This window comes from Carassius gibelio, chromosome A7 (genome assembly GCF_023724105.1).
Source record: "Carassius gibelio isolate Cgi1373 ecotype wild population from Czech Republic chromosome A7, carGib1.2-hapl.c, whole genome shotgun sequence".
Taxonomy (NCBI): Eukaryota; Metazoa; Chordata; class Actinopteri; order Cypriniformes; family Cyprinidae; genus Carassius; species Carassius gibelio.
Genome location: NC_068377.1, coordinates 38,200,628 through 38,221,032, shown reverse-complemented (window position 1 = coordinate 38,221,032; position 20,405 = coordinate 38,200,628). Strand labels below are relative to the sequence as shown.

The following is a 20,405-nucleotide window of genomic DNA, read 5'->3' as shown; positions in this document are numbered from 1 at the left end:
GAAGCTGTGACATTACCGTGAGGAAAAAAAACCATCATCCAAAACAAACCATGGCTAACAGTCAGATTCAGCGTATATTTATGATCCAGAATCAGATCCAGAGGCTGAAATTTAACAAGAGCAGCATCAGCATTCAGTCTCTATGTGGTATGTACTGAAACTGTATATATTTGCTTAGTGGTTTCACTTTATGTCATCTTTTTTATTTTTTTTTAAGCTGTACATGTGGAAAGTGCAGTTTGATGACAACATCGCATGCTGTTTACTTGATGTGCTTACACGCCGATAGCTAAGTTAATAACACAGAGATATTTGAAGCAGTTTTACTCACCGCCTGCGGTTCCAACACACGATCGTGACCCTTTTTCGTTGGGACTGCATTATCCTTAAGAAATAAACGATGTGCAAATCATGCATGAAATAGCATTTCACCCCCCCTTTAATGTAAAAAGCAGTATTTATGAATATACTGTATATGCAAGAGAAATCACGCTAGTCACACAGTCTTGGCAAAAACACAGGCATTATTTAATAAGACAGAACATGTTATATTTAACTATCAGACAAGTGCACGATTACTGTTTAATTACTGTACAGCATCAGACGAATCATCTAATAATGTAATAACTTGAAGAGCAGTTTCACTTAAAGCAATGGAAAATGATTGAATATGTATTACAGATAGATCCGTGTACAGATAATATGATAATATCTGTAAAGTATTTCAGTCAAGCATGTTCATAATCAGTTCACTCATTATCATTTCTGAAGCAATGCAAGCGTTACTGTGTCTGCTGCTGTGAATCTCTTTTAGTCGTCTGGTGTCTTCTCTGAACTCAGGGACCTTTAAACAGATCAGAGATGATGATTTATACAGGAGATGTGAATAATGAGATCATTCATTTGACATTTTATACTCATCACAAACAACTGAACCAAATAACTTCAAGTTTAAAATGTGTAAGAACCAATTTATGCCACGATCTGCAGGAACGAGTGTAAATTATGAGCGTGTTGCCAGTTATTGTAAAATCATTGAACATCTAACAGAATAATTACATGTTTTATTAATCTTCTTCTGACCCTTTTTCCAAAAAGCTAGAGCAGAAGTTTTGTCACCAACTCCAGTATCAGCATCTGAAGAACACAAATGATTAATAACAATAAAATAATGATACAATATAATATTTTTACATTTCTTCAACAAGTCGCGTGACTTTAGGAGTCCTTCTGATCTGTAGCAGAAGCGGTGCATGATGGTTATTTTGTAATGTCAGTGGTTTGTCTGTAATAGTGTTTCTCTCACCTCTATCCGTGTTCTGCTTCAGTTCAGAGTACAAAGTGTCTCCAGACTCACTGCTCTTCCCTGACAGACAACAACAGAGAGACAACCAATCAACATAATCATATACATCTGCAACACTAATAAATGATAATCCATGATCACATCACACCACAAAGAAACAGAAGTGTATATTAATAATAATGTTAGCACCGATCATGAAAAACAACATGATGTTATCTGACTCTCTACAACAGAACACAGACGTGACTGATTTAGTGAATTTGGAAAAAGTTGCATAAATTGGCTCTATTAATGCTTATTATAACTGTAAAGAGTTTATTCTGATATTATAACATTATTACTGTCACGATCATCAGCTAGAGTGCCCATGAACACCCCACTCAGGATTGTTTAGCCTGTCTTACATTTCTGAGCGTTTTCCCTGTGTTTGTTCCTTCCATGTCTGACTTTTATTATATTGACTGTGATTCTCTGCTGCCTGCCACGACCTCTGCCTGGTACTGTTATTGATTCTGGATATCCCTTGACACACTTGACGCTGTTATGTGAATTCTGCCTGTCCTGACCTTTCTGTCAATCAAGAACTGCATATGGATCTAAACGTCTCTGTCTCCGCGTTACAGAAGACTGCGCCATACCAGGATACAGCAGCCTGGTATCCTCTCATTGCTGAGATGTCTGTTCCCACTTCAAGGTCAGCATATCAACTCTCCAGCTCTATCATTGACCCAGTAGATCAGCTATTGCACCTTCATCTACTGAAGAGTATGTTCAACAGTTATGTGAGATATCATATCAAGCACAGTACTATGATGAAGTTTTGTTTTAAGGACTTGTTCCATTTTGGACTCAATGAAACTAAATCATTGTTACCTGGATGGGAGTTTAAGGGCAGTTTAAGGGACATCATGGACTATGCACTGATATTATGTGACTCTCCGTTTACTGTGGGAGAGGCAGAGGACAGTGTTGAAGTCCCAAAGTCTCTCCACAAAATGGCAGCCGCCCCTGAGACTCATCCTGTCATGGCTGCCACTCAAGAGCCACTGCACAAGATGGCCGCCAGCCCTGCACCACTGCACTTCATGAGTCAAGTCAGGTCCCCGTTGATCATGTTCCTGTTGATTTCCCAGAGTCAAGTCAAGTCACCGCTGACCGTCAAGAGTCAGGTCAAGTCACCATTAGCACCCATGAGTCAAGTAAAACCACAGTTAAACTTCATGAGTCAGGTCAAGTCACAGTTGATCTCCGTGAACAAAGTCAAGTCACCGTTGATGTCCGTGAACAAAGTCAAGTCATGGTTGATCTTCATGAACAAAGTAAAATCACAACAGACTTTCCAGAGCTTCATCACATCTCAGAAGATCTTCCAGAGCTTCATCGTACCACAACAGATCATCAAGAGCCTTGGCACGTCTCAGCTGAACTTCCAGAGCCTTGTCACATCTCAGCCGAACTTCCAGAACTCTCGTCCTATACTGTCACGGCCATGGAGGCCATCCTTGAACTCCCTGCCTGTCCCATCAAGGCCATGGAGGCCATCTATGAACTCTCGTTCATTCCTGTCATGGCCACGAAGGTCATCTACCATCTCATCATGGCCACGGAGCCCGACATTAACCTGTTTATGTTCTCTGTTTCAGTCCTCTGGTCCTTTGCTCCACCATGGTGTGCTTTGGTCTCTTCTTCTCGGCTATGCTGGTCCTCTGCTCCGCCCTGGTAGGCTTCTGTGTCATCTGCTCTGCTGTGGTGGTCCTCTGCTCTGCCCTGGTGTGCTTTTGTCTCCTCTACTCTGCCCTGGTGGGCTCCAGCTTCACCTGCTCTGCTCTGGTGGGCTCCAGCTCCCCTTGGTCCACCTCAGCGGGCTCCTGTTCCCAAGTTAAGCCCACGGCGGGCTCCTGTTTCCGAATTAAGCCCATGGCGGGCCCCTGTTTCCCAAGATAAGCCCAGGAAGGGCTCCAGTTCCACCTGCTCTACCTTGGCTTCTGGCTCTTCCCCAGTCCCCGGCCTCTCCACTTCCACACGGACCTGGCCCTCCGTTCCTACCCCTGTTCCACCTCCACTCTTCCGCCCTCCTAGGTACTTTAGAGTGTCTGGATATCCCTTGGCTTGACACACTTGACGCTGTTACCTGAATTCCTCCTGTCCTGACCTTTCTGTTAATAAAGAACTGCTTATGGACCCAAAACGTCTCTGTCTCCGTGTTACAGTTACATCGGAGTTAAATGTGACAAATCGTTCAGACAGTTGTAATGGTAAATGGACTGCATTTATATAGCGCTTTCAACAGACCACATGGCCATCCAAAGCGCTTTACAATTTGCCTCACATTCACCCATTCACTCAGTCATTCACACCGACTGCGGTGTCAGCCATTCAAGGCCCCATCCAGCTCGTCGGGAGCAGATGGGGTTAGGTGTCTTGCTCAAGGCGACACTTGGTCAGGTGGAGCCGGGGGATTGAACCACCAACCTTCCGGTTTGTAGACAACCTACATGAACCACTGAGCCACTGCCGCCCACAGTTGTGTTTAGATGCAGTTTGTCGTGTGTTTACCTTTGCCTTTGGTTTTCTTCTTGTCCTGTATATTGATCTGTGCGTAAGTCAAATCACTGGCTCCTGCAGGATTAATATCTACAAAACAGAAGATCAGTCAGATTATTCAGAACAATCTGGAAATATTGTACTTCAGGAAAAACTCAATCTCACCTTTACTTTCGCATTTCTTTCCTCTTTTTCCGACTTCTGAGTACGTCACATTATTTGACTCTGCTTTAGCTGGAAAAATATAAATTATATTATTTAAAAATAAATCTGCAATATTTATTTGTTGAATAAGAAATGAAATAAGGTGGTTAAAGACTGATTATATTGTCTGAACCTTTGTCCATCTTTTTCTTAACAGTGACCTCTGAATATGTGACATCTGTCAAGGGATCTGAATCATCTGAAACAAACAAGTCAAGCCAACGTGACTGAACCATATCTGTAGATTTTTTTTTATTATATGTTTACAAATAAAGTATAAGACTCAACCTTTGTCTCTCTTATTCACTTCAGTCTCGTTGTTATAAATGTGATCAGAATCTGCTGGACAGAAAACAGACATTTGAGGATAAAAGCAAATATTATATGAAGCTTAAAGTGATAGTTCAAATGAATGAAAATATCTTTCTTTGTGTGCTCCACAGATGACAGAAAGTCATCCAGACTTGGAAAGAGATGAATAATTATTTGTTGTATGTGTACGATCTCTTTTAATAATGAGTTACTGAGGCTGACCAGACTGTAGAGGAGAGTTCTCCAGGTGAGATTGAGCAGATTGATTTGGGACTGATGTCTGGTTAATGTTACGCTGCTGATCTATAACAGAAACAAAGAGCATTATGATCACTCGAGAGGATCTGCAGTGACTCTTTAGTCTGATATTTAGATCTTCTCATGATTCTTTACTCAGAAACTTTATTGCTGCTGTTCAGTTGTATTAATCATGTTCTGAAGTGCTCCACACCTTTGTTCTTCTTGTATCTCCACATCAGCAGCAGTGAGAGGAAGAACAACAGACAAACACTCGATCCCACAACCACACCAGTGACCAGAAGAGAAGATGAAGCTGCTGAGACTGGAGAACATGATCAGATCTGTTCATTAGTGACACACTGTATCATAATATTACAATAACACATCAAATCACTCATTATTTCCAGACCTCTGACTGAGATCCAGCTGTGAGGTGACTGTCCTCTCTCTGTTTTACAGTAGTAGAAACCCTCGTCTGACTCTGAGACAGTCGTGATGATCATCTCTGTCGTCTGATTCTGGACGAGTGATCCGTCTTTATAGAAATCAGCTCTGAGGATCGGGGAGTTTGTAGATCGATGTAAACAGTGTAGAGTCAGAGTATGTCCCTCGATCACAGGATCAACAGAACTCTCCAGAATCACATCGCCATCTACACAACACAAGGCACATCTGCTTACTGATGATATATCAACACAATTTATCTAATGAACTGAACTGTACTTTAATGATGCTTCTTATGTGATGTTTGTACTAGTTTCATGCAGTCCAATCCAATCTCATATTAGGTCCCAAATTGGTATGAATTCGTAAGATGTGAACGGTCCGTCAATAAACCTAAGCATCAGTGGGGCGTAAGATGTTATCCATCAGTGAAGAGTGGAGCGAGTGGAGTAAATGATAACGAGAGACACTTGTCTCGAGTCCCACGGAGGAGCTCCGGATGATAAAAGGAGGAGTGAAGACAGTGAAGGACGAGAGAGGACAGGCCTGGACTTTATGTTGATATGTTTCATCTGGCAGTCGTCCGTGAGTGGCTGCTACTTTTACTTTCATTTTATGTTCATTTATTTATTAAAGTTTTATTTTTAAATATTCGCCTGTTCTCATTCTTCCCGATTTATGAACTTTGTTACACCATCATTTCACCACATTATAAAATAGTTACGTAGTGCCATGGCAGTATGTTTTGTGTAGTCAGACTTTTAACAGCTGTTATGAAACTGAGTCCAATTGGCTGCTTAATCTGACCAAAAACTGTACATTTAAATGAGAAGAGACTGTCTGATGAATGTGGACAGGTTTAACTCCACTTTAATAGAAACAATGTATTCAAATAATTGTACAGCAGTGTCAGACTGCTCAGAAAACACTTGTGTGTAGACTTTGCCATTAGAAATTAGATTAGAATGTGTGTAGATGTGATCAGAAAAAGGACTCACAGTGTACAGTGATGTTCAGAGGATGGCGTTTCTCTCCAGATTCAGACTGACACCAGTAAACTCCAGAGTCAGATGTGCTGAGAGACACGAGTCGACATGTAGATCCTGTTAGTGTTGAACAATCTTCTGTGTTTCTGTCTGTGTATCTTCTCACTGTCCATCCAGAAGAGTTCCTCTGATCCTCACAGCTCAGAGAGAGAGAGTCAGATGAGAAGTGTTGACTTCTGCTGGGACGGACCACCAGAGACACTGAAGGAGAAACACCTGAGACAGACCAAAACCACACTCAAAACTGACAGGACATGTAATAAACTCTGAAATTACATCAAATTAAGGTGAAATTTAAATAAGAAGGGTCTTATGCATATATCATGAGTGTATTTGATAGTGTTGTTTCTGATCTGGTTTAGATTGAGAATTGGAGAGAAGTGAGAGCAGGTTTTTGAGTTGTGCATTGGTTTCAGATGGTTTTGTCCCCCAGAGACTGTAATAAAACACAAATACAGATGAGTTCAAGTATAAATACAGTCTCCCAGACTCACCAGTGATCCACAGGGGCTGTGTGTTACTGGTCTTTGTGTAATAGGCCGGTCGTCCTCTCTCTGCTCTGCACGTATAAACTCCTGTGTGCTGTCGAGCAGCAGGACTGAGAGTGTAAGAGCCTCCAGCTCCTCTGCTGCTGTCAGACAGGTTATGATCATCTCTGAACCAGCTGAACGTCCAGCCTGTAGAGGAGCCTGTAACCTCACAGATCAGAGTCACTGAGTCTCCTTCAGTCAGCCACGGCTGTGGAGACACTCGCACTGCTGCCTGAGCTTCAGCTGAACAACACATGAGATGAGTTATAGAGAGAGAAGCTGTTCACACTGATGATAATGAACACACACACAAACTCACCTGATACATTCAGTGTAACAGCATCACTGCGCTGAGAGCGTTGTGTTCCCATCAGTCCTGTACAGGTGTATTTACCACGGTAAGAGTATTTAACACTGCTGATGTTCAGCTCTTGTGTTGAGATTGAGTTATATTGGTAGTTTGTTCCCTCTGTTTCCCATCTGTACGTCCACTCAGTGTCTCCTCTCCACTTTATATCACATCTGAGAGAGACTGTTTCTCCTCTGAACACTCGTTCATCCGGTCGAACCGTCACCACAGCTTTAGGACTCACTGTACAAACACAGAGTATTGCATTGATTATAGATTCAAAGTGTAAGATGTTCTGTAGATATTGTCTCTGATCTGTGTGTCATGTCAGATACTATGTTCTCTCTCACCTGTAACATTTACCCACAGTGCATCACTGTATTGTGTGTAGTAGACTGGTATTCCTCTTCCAGCTCTACACCTGTACTGACCTCCATCAGACACTGAATCAATCTTCACTCTGTAGGAGTTTGTTTCTGTCTTTGTCTCAGAGTACTGTGTGTGTTTGTACCAGTAAAAGTCCCATCCAGGAGACAGATTCACACGACAGGTCAAAGTCACTGTGTTTCCTGTCAGTGCAGCTCCTGCAGGATCTGATCTGAGTTCAGGCTTTGGCTTCAGATCTGCAGGAGAACAAGAACAGATTCAGAGTTCAGCTGTGAGACAGATCTCTGAGTATAAACCTCATGTAAAACTTCTGTTTTTGGCATGTTGCATCCTATGTGTGTAACGCCACCTACTTTTGCTGTTATAAAGTCATGGTTTATGTATAGTTATACTGCGGGGCAATAAAATGCTTGAATCTGATTGGCTGACGAATGTACAAATCACTTTAAAAGTCTTGCAAAAGCTCAGTAACCAAAACCCATAAAACACAAGACAAATAAATATGGTAAGCAATATGATAAAAATGACAGATCATTTCTCACTTTTCTTTTTCTCCTTTTGTTTTGCCACACAGAGCCGATCCTCTCTATACACAAAATACGAAAGCTGTGTAGGGCCCCGAAACACCAGGGCCCCTCTTGCTTTCAAAGATTATTTAATTTTAGTTTAGTTTTTTTAATTTGGCCAACGGCTATGAAAACATGAATGATAATTAATTTTAATGCGTTGCGCGGTTTCCCTTTCTACTTAAAAATCTGTCAGATCATGTAATGGGAATGTCGTACAGTTTTGCCCGGGACTAAAAAACAAGTTCAGATACGCGGAAGAAACACTTGCTGCATCCCAATTGACATACTATCCGTCCTAAATAGTATTTGAAAATAGAATTAGTATGTCCCAAATCATAGTATGTTTATAAAAGTATGCCTACGATTCCCGGATGGTCTCTACTTCCGGTTAGAATTCGAAGTGCAGATCAATGCACACTCTAACGGATAATATTGCTCACAACACATTGCGCGGTGGACAAGGATTCGATTAAAACTACAAATGCATAAAACAGTGTTAAAAAAACTACAAACATGGTGGATATACATGACCAACATACAGGTAGAGAAAGGGATTTGTGTTATAAATAATCAATGTCTAACCTGATAAAAAATATTAATTTAATGTTATCCACGTTATATTTCATCTGCAGCAACACTGTGAACTTTTACAATACATTTGGTCATTAACTTTTAAATGTGTCATTATTCAAACACACAAGTTCTTGGCATGATAGTCCCACGTCTAGCAGATCAACATGTCTCTTCATTTCTCTTCAATACGGTAGGAAATTAAATAAAACTAAATGTGGATGCTGTTAACGGTGACAAGATGATTGACAGGGCAGTTTAAACAGTTTCAGGGAAACCTGGCTGAATGACGCCATACCGGACAGTGCGCTCCATCTGCCTTTTAGATGTTTAGAGCGGATCGCGACGCAGAATCAATGGGGAAATCACACGGCGGGACATGCTTTTACATCAATGAACACTGGTGTACAGATGTAACTGTGTTAAAGAGGATGTGCTGTCCTGATCTAGAAATGCAGTTTGTCAACTGAAAGCCGTTCTATTCGCCGCGGGAGTTTCATTCGTTCATTCTGGTGAGTGTTTACATCCCTCCGCAAGCGCACGTGAGCTCAGCTTTACAGAAACTCACTGATCAGATCACAGACACAGAACAACACCCGGACTCTGTTTTAATCATTCCTGTGGACTTTAATAAAGCCAATCTCTCCCGTGAACTGCCAAAATACAGACAGCATGTTACATGTCCCACAAGAGACAGTGATATATTGGATCACTGTTACACCACAATAAAGGATGCATATCACTCTGTTCCACGAGCAGCTTTGGGACGTTCTGATCACTGTCTGGTTCATCTAATACTGACTTACAGGCAGAAACTAGTATAAAGTTTCGTTCATTATTATTAAAAAAAATGTAATTCCATAGATGTGGAGGATATCACGATTATGGAAAATGGAAAATTTAATATGGGAGAAGTAGAAAGAGCGTTAGCTAAAACTAAACAAACTGCACCAGGGAAAGATGAAATAAGCTATATCCTGTTAAAACATTTAAATACAAAAAGTAAGGAACAATTGTTTATGTTATTTAATAAAGTATGGGAAAGTTGGAAAGAAGCAGTAATTATCCTGATAAGGAAGCCAGGAAAAGATGCTAGTGAGCCATCAAACTATAGCCCTATAGCATTAACATAAGAGATTAATGTATTTTTTTTTTTTTTTTTTTTAGAAAAAAAGGGTTTGATAACAGAATTTGAAAGTGTGTTTAGGAGAGGAAGAGACACGATGGCTGCAGTGTTGTGTTTAGAGGACGATGTAAGAAAAGCTCAAATAAATAAAGAATCTGTGGCAGCAGTAGTTTTGACATTGAGTCGGACGATATTTTATGGAGAGATGGATTGATTAATGATTAAAATACACAAAATGGGAGTAAGAGGTAAAGTTTTTAATTGGATTTGAGATTTTTTAAAAGGAAGATCAATTCAAGTTAAAATAGGGACAGATATTTGAAATAAACATAAAGTAGAAAATGGACCACACAAGGGAGTGTTATAAGTCCTACACTTTTTCTGTTATGATAAATGATATATATTTAATAATGTACCTAATGGCATGAATATATCATTGTTTGCAGATGATGGGGCGCTTTGGAAACATGGGAAAAATGTGGAATATGTAGAAAATACAGGAAGGAAAACATCAGGTTGAAATTTGGAGAATGGAATGAGGTTTTACATTTTCTGCTAAAAAATCACAAGTGATGGTTTTCTCTGGAAAGAAAAATAAAGATATTGAACAGAAATGATATAGGAATAATCTGGAAAGAGTTGAGAGTTTTTTTTTTTTTTTGGGGGGGGGGGGTGTGGTTTGATTCACAAATAACATGGAGATCTCACATTAAACAAGTAGAAGATACATGCAAAAAAATAATAAACATAATGAGGTGCTTACACGAGTGGAGTGGGGAGCAGATTTTAAGTCATTAATATCTATATATTTCACTGATAAGATCATGGTTGGATCATGGGAGTCAGCAGCACAGTCAGTATCATCGAGTCTGGACTGTATTCAGACACAGACACTGAGATTATGTCTCTGAGTCATGAGAACATCTCCAGTGTGTTCAGTGCAGGTAGAGACAGGAGAAATGAGTTTGAGAATAAGACAGAAGAAGCTGATTGTGAATTACTGGATTAGTTTGAGAGGACAAATAGATAGACACACAACATAAAGAGTGTTGGACAGGAGATGATGCACGTGATCTGGGAGGATATGGAGAGGAGTTTTGTAAAACTGTGGTATGGCCCAGTATCCCTATGTGGAAGTATGACACTCCTAAAGTGGATCTGGAGGTATTACAGACCAAAATAGTAAATAATCAAGTTGATTTGGTGAGTGAATATTACAGACATGTGAACCAAAAATATGTTAATTTTAAGCAAGTTTTTACAGATAACAGGAGTTTGTAGTAACTGTAATTCCCAGCCAGAAGAGTGAGATGAGCGAGAGAACATCAGATCACTTTAGTGTATTTGCTGTTGAGATGCTTGAAGACATTATAACGGAGAGAAATACACAAAGTCAGACAGAAATTTAATTTGCAGCGACTCTGTTTCTGTACTGAGAGTCTCAAGACCGGTAGATAAGATTCATCAGGAGGTTTGTATGATATTATGTCTAAATATTAAAGAATAATAAAAAAATGATAAAGGACAATGATATTTAACTCACCCTTCACAGAGAGAGAAACAGCAGAGCTTGATTGTGATGAGTTTGGTCTTGTATCTCTCTGTCCTCTACACGTGTACAGACCCTCATCAGATGTAGTTACTGCTCTGATAGTGAGAGTGTCTGTGTTTACAGTGTAACGATCAGACCACTGTAACTTTACTCTGTCTTTATACCACTCATATCTCCAGTCATGTGTCAGGTAATTTCTCTGTCTCCAGACACTGTAAGACTCAATCTCACACGTCAGAATCACTCTCTCTCCAGTGAATACTGTATTGTCTGGAGTCACAGTCAGAGCAGATCTGGGTGAATCTGTGAAGAAAGACAAAAATATGAAGTGACTCAAAAAGCTCTTTCAGGAGAGAATATTTAGTAAATGTATTATTAATCTACAAAATAATTATTCATGTCATATTTCATAATACTGGTTCTGTTTAATTTGTGTATTATCATCAGTTTTCTCATTTCAGTTTTTTGAGGAGGCTCTGGTTAAGTCTTGAAGGATCTCAGGAATCTCAATCCACATTATTTTTCTTGTAAGAGCCATTTATGAGTTTAATTTTTCTGGTTTATGGTGTCATTCACTTCTATTTTTGCTTCTAAACAGCTTGCTTTGCTGCTTGATATTGTAAACTGGTGTCACCATATCATATTAAAGGTGCAATGTGTAATATTTACAAAGATCTATTTACAGAAATGCAATATAATATATATTACTATTTTTTCAGAAGTGTATAAACCGTTATGTTTTTTATTTAGATTGATCAGTTTCTATCTACATACAGCACGCGTCCCGTTACATGTTTCTACAGGAGCCCGAAACACAAAGTGCTCTACAGACCGCGTTCGTCACTTTGTTGTTTTGTGAATAAAACACTGACACAATTATGAACAAGTACATTAATATTCACAATAACATTGATTTCATGAATAAATAAGTAAATATAATTCCTGAATTGCCCTTTGTAAAGAGCACTGAGCACTTCCAGAGCACTGAGCACATTCACAGAAAAATAAGGTTCATAACATCATCTGTGTGTTTCTTCAGGACAGCATCCATTATATATCTGTTAGTATTTTCTTTTTTTTTTTCTTTTTTTTTTATGAATGTGTAACCATAATCATTAATCATTTCATTGTTACAATTAATCAAAAAATCATTTATTAATTTTTATTATTTAGTATTTGGCTTATTTTACTTGCTCTTGAGGTGCTTTTGAATTTTATTTCAACTAATTACAATTAATAAACAAAGAAGTTTGAATGTGTGATCTGGATTCTTATATGATGTCAAATTAAATCTGTCTAAACTTTCACTTTCATTGATCTACAGATGATACAGTACCTTTCTACAATAATTATTGTTGTATTTTTGTATTGTGATATATTGTGACTCAACAAAAGGCTGAGATTTAATGACATTGGTAACTGTTGCTGAATCCCGCTGTAGTTTTGTACTGATCTCCGTGCTGATCTGATCCGATTTCCGTTGCACTTTATTTTACAGTACGTGTACTAACATGTACTTATAGTGTATTTATCTAAGAAAGTTCTGGTAATACAAGGTAACTACATGGGGTAGGGTTAGGTTTAGGGGTAGGTTCAGGGTTAGTATCTAGTTATTACATAGTTATTGTAATTACTATAATAAGTACATAGTATGTACATGAGGAACAGGACTGTAAAATAAAGTGCTACCCTGATTTCTTGCGGATTTTCGTTCATACTGTGTGCGTACATCTTAAAGGTAAGTAGTTATTCACTCGTTCATGTATATATTGGTAGATTTAGTTGCTACTATGTTATATTGCAATTCTAACAGTTCGTTTATTTCTTTGAGGTCTTCAGTATAAGCTCGATCACTCATTCATTTCAGCATAAAACACGCTGAATCAGACTCTGAATGTTACTGCTTGAATATTATGTAATGTAATATTATGTGATTTTATTTAAAGTGAATATGTGTATAAACCTGAAGTAAATGTACAGCTGCTGGACTTGTAGAAATGTGTCCTGATCTTTATGCTATTGCATTACTTTATTTTGTTCAGTAATGTTTCTGCCTCATTGTATCTACTGTATATTCATTATTGTTATTATTGATCGTTTATAGAACCATTTAGTCTAGATGGAAATAGGGGTCAACGTGCACCCCCGGCTTTTTTATGACACCTGAAGTGTCTATTTTCAGAGTCTGCCAGCCAGGTACCAAGCTGAAATAATGTCCCAAAGGATTATGTTTTTAACCCTTTGCTGCACCCAACCAGAACCCAAAAAAAAAAAAAAAAATGATATAGAAAGCAGCATAACATTAAGTAAAAAACATACAGAGACAAATGAACACATTTTCCATACAATTCTGACCCCAGGAATTTAATAGAAGGGTTATTTTTGACATTTGACAACATATTGACCTTATTTTTGGACAAAAATAGCAAAAAAAAGGCCAAAGTGTAGAGGATCAACTATTTTTTTCGTTTTCTCAAGCGCATAGGGTGATTTTTTTCCACAACCTGTTATTTCTTCATCATTCAAGTGTCTATTTTAAGATTAAATTGGGTACCAAGCTGAAATAATGTGCAAAATGCTTTCATTTTTAACCCTTTGCACCAAACACAAACCATCTAAATATTATTTAAAGTGGCATAACTTTTGATGTAAACAACTCACAGAGACAAATGAACACATTTTTCAATACAATTCTGACCCCAGAAATCGTTATTTGTCATGTTTTATAACATCATGACAGCAAAAACAGTTCATTTGACAGCATTTTTATTATACTTAGCAGCCTGAAATGGGGTTTAGTTTAACTTTTTACTTCACCTATCCTGAACCTGAAGATATTTAAATTAGCTTTACTTTTGAAGTAAATTAGAGAAACAGGCTCTTTATCGCAAGGTGCAGGGCAAGGACCTTTTTGCAGTGGAAGCTAAGTATCATCCATCATGCAGAAACAACTTCAACACAGAGTAGCAAACCCATGAGCGTGGAAGGGAGAGAGTAGAAAAGACACCAGACAACACTGACAGCCTGCAGGCCCAGAAGATAGCAGCACATAACAAGTCATATTGTGTTATAAAGGATTACATTCTTAGGAAAGAGGTTGTCCAGCTAAGATCCATCTGCAACTTGTACATGAAGACATTATAAAATCAAGGTTTTCCTAATCCTGAATACCGCAGTGAGAAACTGGCAAGAGTTACAGGAAGACAAAGACATCTCTCATGAACTCACTTTCTCCAAGGTGCAACAACATGAGTGTATTAAGTTGAACCTCATATACAGTTCAGCATTACTGTAGATGAAGCAGTTGGATGTGCATACAAACTTGGAACAGCTGACCAACTTCAAGAAGCAGCACTCACCCTCCATTCTCACATTATAAAGCCATTCAAAGAGCCAAAGGAGCTACCATGGCCCCCGACAGCACAGGAGCTAGATGCTGTGAAGATGGACGTGCTTCTTCCAGAGCATCTTGTACAATTTCTGAGCTCATTTGTGACTGGGACACTTGATGGTGAAAAGTGTGAGAAGACACAGAGGCTGGTCTATTCGATTACACAAGATGTGTGTCGAGCAGCAACTAACAGCAAACGCAAACTCCCAAAACACATCCTCTATGTGCTACACTTCGACACCTCTATCGAAGCAAACAGGTGAGTTATAAGTTAATTTACTGCTTTCGAGGTCCTACATTATCAATGCTGAACTCTTTTTGATACAGGTATTTGATTTTGATATTTACTAAAGCAATTTTCTGTCTTTCTAGCTCACAACCATCCTTTCACATCTGAGACACTCAGAAACAAATGACTTCAGTATGAAACAATATTGTTATATGTTATAATGTTATAATGAAGCAGCTGATGAAAGGTGCTCTGTGTTTTGGAGCAGCTCCTGGGTTTTAAAAATTATTAATAACAATAATTCAAAAATTACCTGGAAATTAAAGTAGATTTTACTATGCATTAGTGAACTTGAATCATATAAAATGTAATTTCTTAACAAAACTGAGGCCAGTGAAAAGCTGAGTTGTTAGTAATTGTGTAAAAGCTGTAGTCACAGAGTCTCTGAGCAGAAACATGAATGTCCAGCTCTGTGTGTAATCATAGAGACAGAGACTACAGTAAAAGTAAAGAGAGAGACTGTCTCTCCTCTGAACACACACTGATCTGATCTGATCTCACCTTCACTACAGCTTCTGATCTCCATCTATTAATACACTTATGAGCAAATATTGAGAGAAACAGCATCACAGTATCATGATCACTGTTATGAACTCACAATCATTATGAGGAAAATACTGCACTAAATTAAATATCTGGTTTGCTTGTAGTTGGTGTTGATTATTAAAAATGTTCCCAATTTTCCAATCATATACTGATTTGTATATTCTCTCAACATTTATGTTCTTTAATTCACATATTACAGTGTACAACATTTACATAAACTTTCAATATTGTCAAATAGGTTTCTTTATGAGGACAATGATATTAAACTCACCCTTCACTGAGAGAGAAACAGCAGAGCTTGATTGTGATGATTTTGGTCTTTCATCTCTCTTTCCTCTACACGTGTACTGACCCTCATCAGATGATTCAGATCCTTCAATAGTGAGAGTGTTTCTGTCTACAGTGTGACGCTGAGACGACTGTAACTTTACACTGTCTTTATACCACTCATATCTCCAGTCACTGTGATCAGACTCAATCACACACTTCAGAATCACTCTCTCTCCAGTGAATACTGTATTGTCTGGAGTCACAGTCAGAGTAGATCTGGGGAAATCTGTGAAGAAAGACAAAAATATGAAGTGACTCAAACAGCAGTTTAGAGGACATAACTACTTTGTAAATATGTTACAAAACCATATAGATTTGTAAAAAAAAAAAAAAGTGACTCAAGCAACACTTCAAGCAAAAAAATGTAAATGGTTTACACAATTATACAGTTCATATATTATGTCATATTTGATAACACTTTTCATGTTGTGGTTTGTTCCTGTGGTCAGTTTTGTGCTCTCAGTGTTTTCTGGAGGCTCTGGCTCCGTCTCGTCCTCAGACAAACACCTCTGACTCGTCATAGAAAGCAGAATGAAGCTCCTGCTGAAGGAGAGCTGAACACCTCCAACTACAACCTCATATGAGGAGACACTGAATCTCCATCAACTTCAGCAGACGATCTGAAGACTTCAGCAACTCATTTAACATCATCATCTGGAAGTCACTTCACTCTCTCTGACTTCAGGACTAAACTCATCTCTATTGAACTCTGTGACTAAAGTAATCATTAGGTGTGTAACGATACACTCATGTCACCATTCACTTCAACACATGACACTGATCTCACTATATACTCCAAACAAGAACGAAACAGAGTTCAAATGACAAGTTTTATATTTAATTATTGTATCTAAGGCATAGAAACAGTTAACAAAAATAAATGTTTATTAAAATGCTAAATGTGGTGTTATATCAGGGATGGAGTTGAAAAGGCTTTGGTTTGGTGCTTCTCTCTCATGAAGAGCACAATAGAGACACCAGAATAGAAATATTGAGGATTCACCAAATAAAATTACAGTTTTATATTATAAACATATGCTTACTGTTTTGTAGATCTAGTCGTATTAATTCAGCTTCAGCAAGAAACTCATTCACTCGAGGACCATCGAAGACTTTCTGGACATTTCTGATCTAACTGAGCTGCCTGACTTTCCTCTCATTGATTTCTTCTGCCATGAATCAACAAGCGTTACAATCTCCACTGATCTGTGATGATCCTGGAGGATCTCTGAGTCAGTTTCTAGAATGACACTCTTACACTCTTTGTGTGACACTGATGTTAAAGAGGAGAGATGTGGAGAGGAGACTGATGTCTCTCCTCGTCTGATTCACTGCAGGTTTAAAGAGGTCTTGATGCTGCTAAAAACAACATTATTTTGTGTATTTGGTGTAATGACGTGTTTATGTGGTTTAAAGAAAAAAACAACAACATTATTTTCCACATAATGCCTTCTGAAACGTCAATTTTTACAAGGCTCCTCTTCTGAAAAGCGAGGTGTACTCTGATTGGCCAGCTACACAGTGCGTTGTGATTGGCCGAATACTCTCATAATTTAAGTTGGACATTTCTTCACAATCCACATTCTGTCATTCAATTTGGAAACAATAACACACTTATATTTTTTTATTTTTTTATGTGATTATGGAAATGATTTTTGGAAAGAAATGTCTTGGCTTGTTTTCTCAGCTTACAACAAACTTTTTAGGTTTGAGATAATTAATGTACTATTTTTAACTTGGGAATCAGGTTCAAAGGAGCTGGTTGATATCTTGAAACTGTTAACTCTTTGTGGCCTGTTTCAGTTTCACAAATGTAAAATTTCTGATTGTATGCCCAATTTAATGATTCTCTGTATTGATCTGAAATAATTTTATGAATCTCTCTGTTCATCGCTTAATAAGAAATCTGCTAAAACTACTGTATTAATGGGGAAAAATATGAATTTGATGTAAGGGTTAACACCTGTGTATTCTTTAAAGTTTACATTATGTGTAATTTTAAATTATTCTTTATTTTAATTGATGATTCAAAAAAAGTTTAACTTTTTTATTTTCTATTCACATTTAATTTGTATTACTTCTCTTTGTTTTCTGGTTGTGTATGTACTTTATTGCTTTGACTTTATCCCCTGTATGTTATATTTTCAATAAATAATAATAATTGAGTATGTGTTACAGTGACAGACGTACTGAACAAGTTTGTGGTCATGATGAAATCTGGAGAGAGAAGCAGGATCTTCAGACCCCAGAACAGCTGATGAGCAGACGATACTTGTCTTCTGAACAACTTTAAGTTCAGTCGATCTGACAGTGCCACGTTTAAAAGTAATTTGGCACTTCATAACACACCAGACATCACTCAGAAGAAAAGAAAGGTTTGAACAAACAGCCATCTTTCCACCTCGAAGCGTTCTCCAAACAATCTCTCCACACTACTGAAACTCTTCCAGACGACACAACTACTCTCAGATACGACTCTCTTCCTTAACTCCTCTTTCCTTCTGCTGATAATGAAATGATCCTCCACAAACACACAAAGTGAAAAAAAGATAAAGTAATCTGATAGGATGTTGTGGCACAATGTTTTCTCTTCCAAAGATGAAGATAAGTTTATAAATCATGAAGCTCATGTCAGAATACCAGTCTGTGAGTCAAGTCTGAATCAAGAAAACTCAAATATTATAATAACTTCATCTCAGACGACAGATAAAAGTGAAAGATGAATGAATGAGTGATCGTTACAAACATGAATCAAATACACTGAACACGTGTGTGACGTATTAGAACAGACACACTTTCTCTCTCACATCACACACACACACACACACACACACACACACACACACACACACACACATGCACACACACACGCACACACACACGCGCACACACACGCGCACACACACACACACACACACACACACACACACGCGCACACACACGCGCACACACACACACACACACACACACACACACACACACACACACACACACACACACACTTGAGCATCTCTTTTCTTTTTAATGGCAGTTACATCTCTAAATGTAAATGTAAGTGTTTAGTTTAATTACTCACCATTTACAGCGAGATCAATCCGGTTGCTCTCCTGTGAGGATGAAGGACTTCCATGTCTCTGTCCTTTACACCAGAACTGACCCGCATCAGATTTAGTAGCTCCACTGATAGTGAGTGTGTGTGTGTTTACAGTGTAACGCCAAGACAACTTTACTCTGTCTGTGCCTTTCCACCACTCATATGTCCAGTAACTGTAAGACTCAATCACACACTTCAGATTGACCGTCTCTCCAGTGAATACAGATCTGTCTGGAGTCACACTCAGTTCAGGTTTGGGTAAGTCTGTTAAGATAAAAACAAAGTGACTCAAACAGTTCAAAGAAGAAAATAAAAAGTCTGACAGTATTATATACTTTTACAGTATGAATATTATACAAAGACTGTCATATTTCATAAGTCTCCGGCTTACTCATGCTCAAAAATCTAAATTAAAAAAACTACTAATTACAATATTTCATGTATAAATGTTCCTCATATTACCAAATACTGTAAACTAACACCATGACTGTGTGTGTGTGTGTGTGTGTGTGTGTGCGCGTGTGTGTGCGTGTGTGTGTGTGTGTGTGTGTGTGTGTGTGTGTGCATGTGTTTGTGTGTGTGTGTGTGTGCGCGTGTGTGTGTGCGTGTGTGTGTGCATGTGTGTGTGCGTGTGTGTGCATGTGTTTGTGTGTGTGTGTGGGGGGGGGGGGTGTGTGTGGGTGTGTGTGAGTAGCAGTAGGCTAAAGGAGACCACACTAAGATTAATGCTTTAATCTCACATGTCTCTTGATATAGTTTTAATATCATATATTTAAGGCAATTGTTAGGGTTGTTTGTTATTGTTATGTTTGTGTTTTCTTCATTTTTAATGTTTTGTACATATTTTGGAACTATTGAGTAACTTTATATATATGTATATAGACAAAAATGGTTAACATGTTTATTTTTACATTCTTTTTTTGCATTTGAACTTTTTTGACCCCTTAACAGATCTTGTATCAATTAAGTAACTTTAGATTTGATAAAAAGGGGTTGTTCTTTTAAAATAACTATTTACAGCAACTAAAACAAATTTGTTACTTGAGTGAAGCATAGAGTTGTTTTTGGCGGCCTGTTTTAATTTTAGTTTTAGTCTAGTCTTTGTGTGAAACTGTCATTTTAGTTTTTATTCGTTTTAGTCATGTTCATACTCTTTTTAGTCTGATGACATTTAGTCTAGTTTTATTCAATGAAAATAGTATTTTAGTCTCTTTTTAGGAACACAATTCTATTGAACCCAGTCAATATAGTAAAAGTACCTACACTGAAAAAAATTCCTGTAAATTTACATGGAAATTTAACAGCAAATTGCTGTTTCCATGTAATAACAGCATTTTGCTTTTTTTTACAATGCATTGTAAGGGAAACAGGTCAATTTAGCTCAAAGGGAATCATTTAAGATTTTAAAGGGAATTTGAACAGAATCACTGTTTCACGGCTGTTCACGGAGACGCGCCTGCGATTCAGTGAACGAGCCGTTTAACATCAAATCTGCGCTGGATACTAATATCCAAACTATAGTGAAAACACTATCAATTAGCACAGTAACAAGATCGGCAGTTTAAGACATTAACTT

The 20,405-nt window shown here is 38.1% G+C and overlaps 1 protein-coding gene across 1 annotated transcript in view; it reads right to left on the bottom strand.

Moving 5' to 3' along the window:
* Window positions 1-205: 205 nt before the first annotated feature.
* LOC128017541 (basement membrane-specific heparan sulfate proteoglycan core protein) overlaps window positions 206-20,405 on the bottom strand; it is a 1,082,135-nt gene continuing 1,061,935 nt past the window's right edge. The window contains exons 24-40 of the mRNA XM_052602945.1: window positions 18,812-19,093; window positions 15,677-15,961; window positions 11,171-11,482; window positions 7,326-7,598; window positions 6,946-7,218; window positions 6,591-6,869; window positions 6,049-6,312; window positions 5,016-5,258; window positions 4,818-4,928; window positions 4,589-4,669; window positions 4,343-4,396; window positions 4,188-4,253; window positions 4,016-4,084; window positions 3,863-3,940; window positions 1,307-1,366; window positions 1,060-1,137; window positions 206-844 (exon numbers count right to left, since the gene is read on the bottom strand). Coding sequence (XP_052458905.1) covers window positions 837-844; window positions 1,060-1,137; window positions 1,307-1,366; window positions 3,863-3,940; window positions 4,016-4,084; window positions 4,188-4,253; window positions 4,343-4,396; window positions 4,589-4,669; window positions 4,818-4,928; window positions 5,016-5,258; window positions 6,049-6,312; window positions 6,591-6,869; window positions 6,946-7,218; window positions 7,326-7,598; window positions 11,171-11,482; window positions 15,677-15,961; window positions 18,812-19,093 — 2,816 coding nt within the window. The 3' untranslated portion in view covers window positions 206-836. The remainder of the gene's footprint in view (window positions 845-1,059; window positions 1,138-1,306; window positions 1,367-3,862; window positions 3,941-4,015; window positions 4,085-4,187; window positions 4,254-4,342; window positions 4,397-4,588; window positions 4,670-4,817; window positions 4,929-5,015; window positions 5,259-6,048; window positions 6,313-6,590; window positions 6,870-6,945; window positions 7,219-7,325; window positions 7,599-11,170; window positions 11,483-15,676; window positions 15,962-18,811; window positions 19,094-20,405) is intronic.